At 38.2% G+C, this 9636-nt stretch overlaps 2 protein-coding genes across 2 annotated transcripts; one reads left to right on the top strand and one right to left on the bottom strand.

The window, feature by feature from the left end:
• Positions 1-2454: 2454 nt before the first annotated feature.
• Positions 2455-6716, top strand: LOC111913217 (N6-adenosine-methyltransferase non-catalytic subunit MTB). Its single transcript, XM_052767087.1, has 7 exons — positions 2455-2626; positions 3212-5269; positions 5341-5424; positions 5538-5642; positions 5730-5838; positions 5919-6070; positions 6177-6716. Exons 2-7 carry the CDS (start codon positions 3299-3301, stop codon positions 6630-6632), a joined length of 2877 nt encoding a protein of 958 aa, XP_052623047.1. The 5' UTR covers positions 2455-2626; positions 3212-3298; the 3' UTR covers positions 6633-6716.
• Positions 6717-7538: 822 nt separating this feature from the next.
• Positions 7539-9338, bottom strand: LOC111913219 (lysM domain receptor-like kinase 3). Its single transcript, XM_023908937.3, has one exon. The coding sequence runs from the start codon at positions 9095-9097 to the stop codon at positions 7844-7846; it is 1254 nt and encodes a 417-aa protein (XP_023764705.1). The 5' UTR covers positions 9098-9338; the 3' UTR covers positions 7539-7843.
• Positions 9339-9636: the final 298 nt, after the last annotated feature.

Genomic DNA, 9636 nt, shown 5'->3' with positions numbered 1-9636 from the left:
TGGGGTGGAATCCCCGTAAGATGTTTAAATATGGTGCAAACCCTCCAATTTAGGGTTTCACTCAGACAGCTCCTACTCGCCGAGTCGGACTTCCGACTCGTCGAGTAGGTCACTTAGTCCCCCGACCCAGAGTCGATCCTACTCGACGAGTTGGGCCTCCAACTCACCGAGTCCAAGGGTAAAATATGAAGTTTGGCTTGAATTTAAATGCGTACCTGAGACTGGATGTTACAACCACCATACTCACCATCAATATCATTCATGTATTCTTATATATTAGCAACTAAAATCAATGTTTGGGTTATGGTGTTTACCTTAATTTGGACTCCATCATTATTTTCTATATGAATAGAGTTAATGTTGCCCTGTGAGCTCCTTTGAATGATTGGTATCACTTGGGAACAACCAAGGTTCTAAATGCATGAGGTGTGGTGTGGCGGCAAAGCTATGCCTTAAGCTTTATGAACCATGACGTTTTTTAAGGCGTGATGTAAGGCGACGATTTTATATTAATATATAATTATTTTACCACATAAATATAAATTTATATCAAATATAACTAGTTTTTAGAAGTGTTATATCAATAACTACTAACAAAAAGTTAACAAAAACACAATAGTTATATCCCCGATTAGAAAAGACATGACAAAGAGCAAAAAAAACATGTCTCAAACGAAAAAAACTCACGCCATAACACGTCATAATGCGCCATGTCACACATTTTATAAGGTTTTTCGTAACGGTGAAGTCACGCCTCACACCATGGCACGCCTTTTAGAACACTGAGAATAACCAAAAGGAACAATTCCTTGTGTGTAGTCATATTACCGCTCTTCTTGTGTATCATGCACATCCACGTCTAGTTTTTTGTTGCATGACCCACCATCATTTCTTTTACTTACTACTAATTAATTTAGGGGAAACACACTCATTTATTTCCTCAGTTAGAACCTTCGATCGGGGGGGGGGGGATGAAATACGTATGTACCTAGTTTGACAATGCTTAATGTACATGGAATTTTATTTGTTATGACCTACATATTTCCCTAACTACAACACATCACATCCCAAAGGTAACATGGTATAGTCTAGATCAATGTTTTAGAAATTAGCATTGACGGCCTTGAACTGATTATGACTAGGGTGCTTGATGGAAATTGGTTAAAATCGGTTAGATTCTGGTTTGGCGGTCCTCGATGGTCATAGACGGGAAATATTTAAAAAAAAATCCAAATTTTTTAATATTCAAATATTACACCAATATTTTAAATTTTCAGAATTTTAAGTTCTCAAAATTTAAAATATTATACTGAAATTTTCAAAATTTTAAATTTTCAAATACTTATTTTTTAGGATATATTATTTTTTTAAATAACTTTATTAATAATTTAGGATCCCCGATTAATCCCCGTCTGGTCCAATTAATCACTTAATGTCAGTCCACTACCGAGCTACCGTCGAACGATTTTCACAACTTTAGTCTAGATCAACTTTAGGAATTTGAAAAAGATGATAGAAGGTATCACCATTAACGTACCCTAATTTCTAGATCATTGCATCAAGTTCATGGAATGAACACACACATATATGACTACATAGTCCACATAATCTACTTTTTCATCCAACCATTGACGCCTTGGATACTTGGTGAAAACCCTCCGGGATGAACTTTTTAGTGTATTCAGATTTAGATAAACTCCCTGTAAAATCAACAAGTTATGATTTTTAGAAAAAAAAATCGGTAAGCACAACTTAAACAAATGAGTGTAATTCAAGTGTGTGCTTACGATATACATTCTTTAGGTCTTCATTCACATTCTTTGCCCTAACGTACCAAAATGTCAACAAAAATTGTTTGATTCTAGCTCGTATTCAACGTATGAACAAAACCTCAGCTTTGAAACTCTTTTCTTGCAAGAGAGCAACTTGATGAAGAAACTTTGGGGGACGTATAATGAAGACAAAAAGACAAACCACCATAAATATGAATAGATATAAGAGAAAAGGTGAGAATATTTTTGAAATCACAGGAACCAAACGCATAGGAGTTTCAATAGTCGTCATGAATCCGTATGTTTTCGTAAACCACAATGACCTATCACAATAAATTATAAGTCTACATTTGAAGACTAATATTTGTTTTTTGAGGTTTAGCCGTTTAGCTAACTTAGCACAAATATATACTTTTCTCAATTACAAGGCAACAACAAAAATTTCATTTCAATTATTTACAAGAAAACTATTACTTCACAATATTCATCGGTTCTGATTTGATGCTGGGCCGCGGCCCAGGTCGCCCGTGCCTGGGCCTGCCTTGTATATGAAGCAAAACTGTTTGAACTTTGAAGTTAAGATCGAAATTCATCGACAGAGATGAAATAAAAGTAAAAGAGATGAAGATGAAATTTACAAAAACCCTAAAAAGTAAAAACACAGACATTAATTGAATCAATTTCAATTGTCGTCCAATAAAATAAAAAAACTCCCTCGACCTGAAGGTTTCACATTTCACAAAATACAAGATCTCCCGTCCCAAACATCCCCAATTCTTAAACCGATTTCCTCTCTCCCATCTTTTAACTCGCAAACTACTTCACTGCAATCACCAAAGCGCCCATCTCCAAAGGTATATGTTCATTCATCCAATCAGTCATCACTGTTTCGTCGTAAATTTCATATATGTCATGGTTCTTTTGGCTGGTTTGATTTCTTACAGTTAATGAATTTAGGTTTTAGCTTAACTAATAGTCTATTGCCCTTGAGTTGCATTCGGAACCTTGATTAAGTTTAAATGCTAGTCGAGTTATATATTTTAGCCATTTAGGGTTTCAGATTGAATTATTTTCCTCAAACCTCTTAATTATCGAGCTTCATCATAACATATTGGAATGGCTAAGTGTTGGTTGCATCTAAATATATGGTGTTAAGATTGAACAGAGTGAATAAGGGAATTCCTTACCTTCCTGAAAAGAATGGGAGACACACCAGCAAGTTTTTTAGGTTGAATGGGGGGATTTTTCAACTTCAAAATTTATGTAAATCCTGATTTTTTTTTGGTAACTTGATGATTACAGTTTACTTTCTGGCAAGTAGTTTTGTAGTGGCATTTAGTTAAACCTGCTAAGAAATCCACACTATAATATTTCACAAGGAGAGAGTAATTCATTTGCTTATGATATTGATACCCTTTTGGGTTATTTTAACATTTCAGGATGGTGTGCTCATAGTGTGTTTGTTTCTGCATATTGTTCCATAATCCACACTATAACATTGGAGTTAGAGCCTAGAGGTATATTTGATGGGTTCACCTGAACGTGTAAAAGGTTCTGTGAAAAGGGATATGGAAGATAGTTCAGGTTCTAGGAGTGATAGGGCCCGAGACCATGAAACAAATGAAGCAGATGAGAGGAGAAAACGAAGGTCAGGAAAGTCAAAACAATCAGTTAGTGGAGAGGAACCTGAAGGGTTAGAAAATAGTGGAAGAAAAAGAAGCGGTGAGGAAAAAAGTGAAAGTCGTAAAAGGCCAGGTGGCAGCAGTAGCAAGACAGTTAGTGAGGAAGATGAATATGAGTCAAGATCTAAACAGATGAAAAAGAAACAAGAAGAGAGTGCTTTAGAGTCATTAAGCAACTGGTATCAAGATGGTGAAGGAGAAAGTAGACATGATGGTATTGGTGGAGAAAGAAGTGAGAGAAGAAAGTCAACTTCAAAGGGTAAAGATGAAAGATTGCATGATGGAGATCTTGAAAAGCTTCAAGAAAAAGATTTAAAGAATTCCCAGAAAAAGGAAATTAGCCGAGAAAAGGGTCAAAGAAAAAGATGGGATGATGCTAATGTGGACGAAAGTAGTGAGAGTAGAACCAGGGGTTTAGATGGAAATAGTGATAAAGCTGTTAAACACCCTGAAAAGGGTAAGAGTAAGGAAGATATCGAAGAAGACAATCAGGAAAATCCATCAAGTCATGAAGATAAGGATAAAGTTGATGATGAAGATGGCAGGGGTAAAAAAGACATTGACCGTGGCACCAGGCGTCATCATGAAAGAGAAGAATATAAAGAGAAAGAGGAAAGATCAAAAGGGAGAGACGATAACTGGAAAAGAAGGCAAGAAAAAGACGGTGATGCCCCTTATGACTACACCCGGGATTGGGAGTCACCATCGCAAAGACGTGGTGGTGGTGGTGGGCGTGATCGGGTCGACCCGGAAAGGCATACGGGTCGTCCAGGTGGCGGCAGGAAAGATGGAAACAGAACAGATGCTGTGAAAACCTCATCAAATTATGGTATTTCAAAAGATAATTATGATGTCATTGAGATTGAAACTAAGCCTTTTAATCATACAAGAGAAGATTCTAATCAAATAAAAACAAATGATGACTTTGATCAATCTAATGAAGATGGTCAACAAGTCAACACAAATGTTTCTCAAGGTTCATTTAACAGAAACATTTCTGTTAAAGTTAACAGAATGGGAAGAGGTGGAGGAGGAGGAGGAGGAGGTGGTGGAGGTGGGAGAGTTATTCGTCCTATAGGGAGAGATGGTCAACAAGTCAACTTACAAGTCCCAATGATGGGGTCACCTTTCGGGCCACTCGGAATGCCGCCACCTGGCGGTTTACAACCACTTACCCCCACCATGTCTCCGGGCCAGGGTCCCATGTCGCCAGCTGTCTTCCTCCCCCCCTTTTCACCTCCCGTCGTCTGGCCCGGAGTGCCACCTGGCGGGCCGGCGGGACCCAGATTCCCACCAAACATCGCAACCCCGAATAATCCCATGTTTTTCAACCAACCAAGAGGAATCCCTCCAAACATACCGGGTACTAATTTCAACCCGCTAGGACCCATGGGTCGTGGACTACAAGATAAAGGGCCAGGTGGCGGTGGGTGGGTCCCGCCTAGAAACAATGGACCCTTAGGTAAAGCCCCATCTAGAGGTGAACAAAATGATTACTCACAAAATTTTGTGGACACGGGTATGCGACCCCAGAATTTTATCAGAGAATTGGAGCTCACTAGTGTTGTGGAAGATTACCCAAAGCTTCGTGAGCTTATACAAAAGAAGGATGAAATTGTGGCAAATTCCGCATCTGCCCCTATGTATTACAAGTGTGATTTACACGAGCAAGTTTTGTCCCCGGAGTTTTTCGGGACTAAATTTGATGTTATTCTTGTGGACCCACCTTGGGAGGAATACGTTCATCGAGCTCCTGGTGTTACTGATCATATGGAGTATTGGACTTTTGAGGAAATCATGAATCTCAAGATTGAGGTAAATTATTATTTTTTTTATTAATTGTAATATTATTAGTTTATTAATTGTTTAATTTGATTATTTTCCAGGCAATAGCTGACACACCATCTTTTGTGTTTCTCTGGGTTGGCGATGGAGTCGGCCTTGAACAGGGTCGGCAATGTCTAAAGAAGGTAATTTAATCATGTCAAAACATAATTATTTTTTTTATCAAAAATTTCAGTAGTGTTAATCTGGATTAATCATTTAATTAAATCTTTTAAATCAATTTCCCTTTGTATTGTAGTGGGGATTTCGTAGGTGTGAAGATATATGCTGGGTGAAAACGAACAAAACCACTGCAACACCTGGATTGCGCCATGATTCACATACTTTGTTTCAACGCTCAAAGGTTGGCAATTGGCAAACTAAATTACCTTTTTGTCCTCCAGTCCATAATATAAATATAAAAATAATTGATGGTGAAATTTGTTAAAAGGAGCATTGCTTGATGGGCATAAAAGGAACTGTACGTCGCAGCACAGACGGTCATATAATCCATGCCAACATTGATACAGATGTAATTATCGCGGAGGAGCCTCCATATGGTACAGTATATATTATTATATATTATGTATTAATAATAATAAAAAAGTTAAACACAATTTATTGAAAAATGAAAATGCAGGTTCTACTGCAAAACCTGAAGATATGTACCGAATTATCGAGCATTTTTCACTTGGTCGCCGTAGGCTTGAGCTTTTTGGTGAAGACCATAATATTCGCTCTGGCTGGTTGACTGTTGGTAAAGATTTATCCTCTTCAAATTTCAATTCTGAGGTACTTTTTTTTTTTTTTTTATAACTATTGAGTAAATTACAATGATATTTTGCATTACTACTACTCCTTGTGGTTTTATTGATATGATTTTGTTGAAATTTTTCAGGGGTATGTTCGTAATTTTGCGGATAAGGATGGGAAGGTGTGGCAAGGAGGAGGAGGGAGAAACCCACCACCGGAGGCCGGTCATCTGGTGCTGACGACACCGGACATTGAAGCTCTCCGGCCAAAGTCTCCCATGAAAAACCAGCTTCAAATGCAACAGCAGCAACAACAGTCTAATTCTATTTCCCTGACACCTGGCACTTCCGGCAAGAGGCCAACTGGAAACTCACCGGTCAACCATGGTGGACCCGGGATGATGAACCAGGAAGCGTCCGGGTCTAATATGTCCGGTCCGGTGGGTCCGTGGGGCCCACCTCCGATGGGTCCCGATGAGAGGTTTTTTGAGAATATGTATGGGTATAATGGTCCTTTTGGACCCATGGGTGGTGGTGGTGGTGCTGGTGGTGGAGAGTATATGGATTTTGAAACTCATAGAGCCATGAACAATATGTTGTAGCTACTATAAACAATTCATAAATTGTTTTTTTTGATAAAATGTATGGGTATAATTGTCTTTTTTATTCAGAAAAGATCTTTGATTTTTTTGATGTCAAAGTCACATTAATTGACTAATTTTATAGGCATTAATATCATTATCAACAGAACTCATGAACTTCAACATAGAACATTTCTTCGAAGGGAAAATGACCATCTTGCCCTTGGATTCTTAACTTTGTATTATAAATTTGGTGCATGAACAATGTGGTTTGCAAAGGGGATGAATGTCTATTGTGCCCTTAGAATAATACTTGCGTGGTGGCAACTACTTCCCCAATTAGAACCCAAGACTGTTGCGTGCATTTTGTATACTTTAATTTCTATTAATAAAAAAAAATATATTTTTTTTCTTAAAGAAATTGTATCATATAAATAATCCGGACTGTTTCTTATAAAAGCTGTGGGATAATAATCAAATATAATTTCGTTACGATGATATCATTGGTCGTCTTTAACTTTTTTGCTTTATTATTGTTATTTGTTGATTAACTACTAATCATTTTTTTTCTTTGAACTAATCATAAGCATCTGGAAGCATTCTCTACCTATCTACTCCCGAAGACTAGATTATGGCTTGTCTATCATTCTATCTACATAAATGTTACTTTTTTCTTAATAAAACTATACTTTAAAACTTAAAACACGTCATTCTTGGAAAAAAATCTACATCACTTTTTGTTCAAATAAAGGAATATCTTAAAATGCATGTTTGAATAACAATTAAGACGTAATGGAATTTGTTTACTAATAAGTTTTACACATCATTTGTTCTCTTAGCCTGTTACCAACACTTAAAATACGTTTTAATAGTATTTTAAGGGAGCATATCATACAAATGTTTGAGAAATAACTGAACCCCTAAAAATATTATTAATAAAGACAATTATATAATAAATATGATTTACAATACTACATAGTACGTACACTTCAAATGAGCAAAATTCCAATTTACAAAACATTGATATAAAAAATCCCTAAAAACTAATTAAAGAATGTGTAATGGACGACTCATTCCGAGGCTTAATTTTGTTTGGTGTTGGGCCTCTTTATTTTACTTCCTAAAAAGTAATCTCTCTTGGAAAAACGAAAAAACTGAAACTAGAAGTGGGTGATTTTAACATACACTAAAGACAAGGGGCTTCTGTGTCATTTACGAAAATGATAGACTCATCATCGAGGGGCCATGGAGACGCTGAAATCAGTGGGAAGCTGTCCCATCTTCTCCGTCCAACTCTGTGACTCCAAATAAAGCTTCGAAATCCGACCGGCAACCCAACTAATGTCGGGTCTCTTTTCTGGATCATCCTCCACACACTCCAGTCCCAATCGTGCCATCTTCTCCGCCACCTCCTCCGGATACGAGTCATTCAGCCTCTTATCCATCCACCGTCTCACTCCGCCGCTCTCCACCGCCTCTCTCGTCGTCTCGATCAACGAAACTCTAACGTAATTTCCCTTTTCTTGTCTGTACTTCAACGGTTCTTCGCCTGATAATATCTCCAGAAGTACAACTCCGAAAGCGTACAAGTCGGACTTATGCGTCGGAACTCCGGTAGACTGAAATTCAGGCGACATGTAGCCTCGTGTGCCCTCGAATTTCACGAATCTTGAATTTGGCTTACTTGAATCTCGTTCCAAGCTGCTATCTGTTTCGCCGCAGAGCTCTGCCGTTCCAAAATGGCATATTTTCGCGTTTAGTGACGATGATTGGGTTACAATTATGCTTGAGCTTTTGATGTGATTGTGGATAAATTTCTTCTCCAATCCTGTAGAGTTGTGAATGTAATCGAGGCCATGAGCGAGATCAGCTGCAATCTGAATTCGCGACATCCAATCGGAAAGTATGGTGAAGTTAGGGTTCTTAGGGTTTTTAAGGCAATCGGCAAGGCTAGCACCTTTAACATAATCGTAAACCAAGTATATGTAGCTTCCGGACATCGAAGCACCTCGAAGCTTAATCAGACTCGAGTGATGGCTCTTGCAAATCACGAGAAGTCGATCCCGAAGCTCAGCCGCGTCTATCGGACGCCGAAACTTCCGTTGAAAGACAATCACGTCGTCGCCGCGAATCACACACCGCCAGGCAGTGGAAGAAGACGATGAAAAAAGCTTGTTGGATAGAAATTTGTTTGTGGCGGAGAAAATCTCTTTGAAATCGTAGAGATGTGGATTTTCCGGTAATGACTCTCGGAGGCTCGAGAGTGAACTGCCGCTTGAAACAGATGATTTCCATGAGTCCTTGTTGTAACTGTTGCTATCGTTCGAACTAGACGCCGCCACCGACGATGATCCACGAGGAGACTGATTTGATTTAGAAGTCCTCCTTGATGATGATACATGAGATGTCGAGCCTGTATTTCTCGTGGTTGATGGAATTGCCTCTGCTGTCATCTTCTTCGATCCACAATTCCAGAAAATCCACATAATTTGAAAGAAATCATACCAAACCCAGAGTCGTGAAAAATGGAGGTGCAAACTGAGACGCCGTGGGGAGGTATCGCCGGTGAAACATAGCAGAAAGCGACGAAGGATCAGTTTCTTGTGGAAGAAGGATTTTATATAAGATTCTGAGAAGGATGTGGATGGGTTTGAAATTTGAATGAAGTTTTGTACCCGACTAGTGTAGTCACTATCCAACAACCTTCGAGGAACGTAGGAAACAAGGGGGCAAATAAAAAAGCGCCTTAAATAGTTAAATTCATTTCCATATTCATTTTATTGAATAAGTAGTATAGTTTCATTATTGAATATTTTACAATTTTTATATAATTAAAAAATAGAGTCCGGTTGTTGCCATTCACAGTATGTATATTCCCTTGACCCGTTGACCGAGGAGCTTCGAGTCTTCGACAACCTACATAACGATTGTCAAAGTAGTGAAAGTACTAAACTGGCAAAGAACAATACTTATCCAAATTGGAGAAAATATGCATTTTTCTTACCGCCATCACTTAAAATACATA

The sequence above is a fragment of the Lactuca sativa genome, chromosome 8 (genome assembly GCF_002870075.4).
Source record: "Lactuca sativa cultivar Salinas chromosome 8, Lsat_Salinas_v11, whole genome shotgun sequence".
In the NCBI taxonomy this organism is placed as follows: Eukaryota; Viridiplantae; Streptophyta; class Magnoliopsida; order Asterales; family Asteraceae; genus Lactuca; species Lactuca sativa.
Note: the sequence above shows the minus strand (reverse complement) of the source record. Positions and strands in the feature narration are given on the sequence as shown.

What these genes read in the sequence shown, in the direction of transcription:
- LOC111913217 (XM_052767087.1), top strand. Translation starts at nt 3,299, where the DNA reads ATGGGTTCACCTGAACGTGTAAAAGGTTCTGTGAAAAGGGATATGGAA. An exon ending in TCATGAATCTCAAGATTGAG is followed by an intron (nt 5,270 to 5,340) that starts GTAAATTATTAT and finishes ATTATTTTCCAG; the next exon opens with GCAATAGCTGACACACCATC. An exon ending in CTTCAAATTTCAATTCTGAG is followed by an intron (nt 6,071 to 6,176) that starts GTACTTTTTTTT and finishes GAAATTTTTCAG; the next exon opens with GGGTATGTTCGTAATTTTGC.
- LOC111913219 (XM_023908937.3), bottom strand. Translation starts at nt 9,097, where the DNA reads ATGTGGATTTTCTGGAATTGTGGATCGAAGAAGATGACAGCAGAGGCA.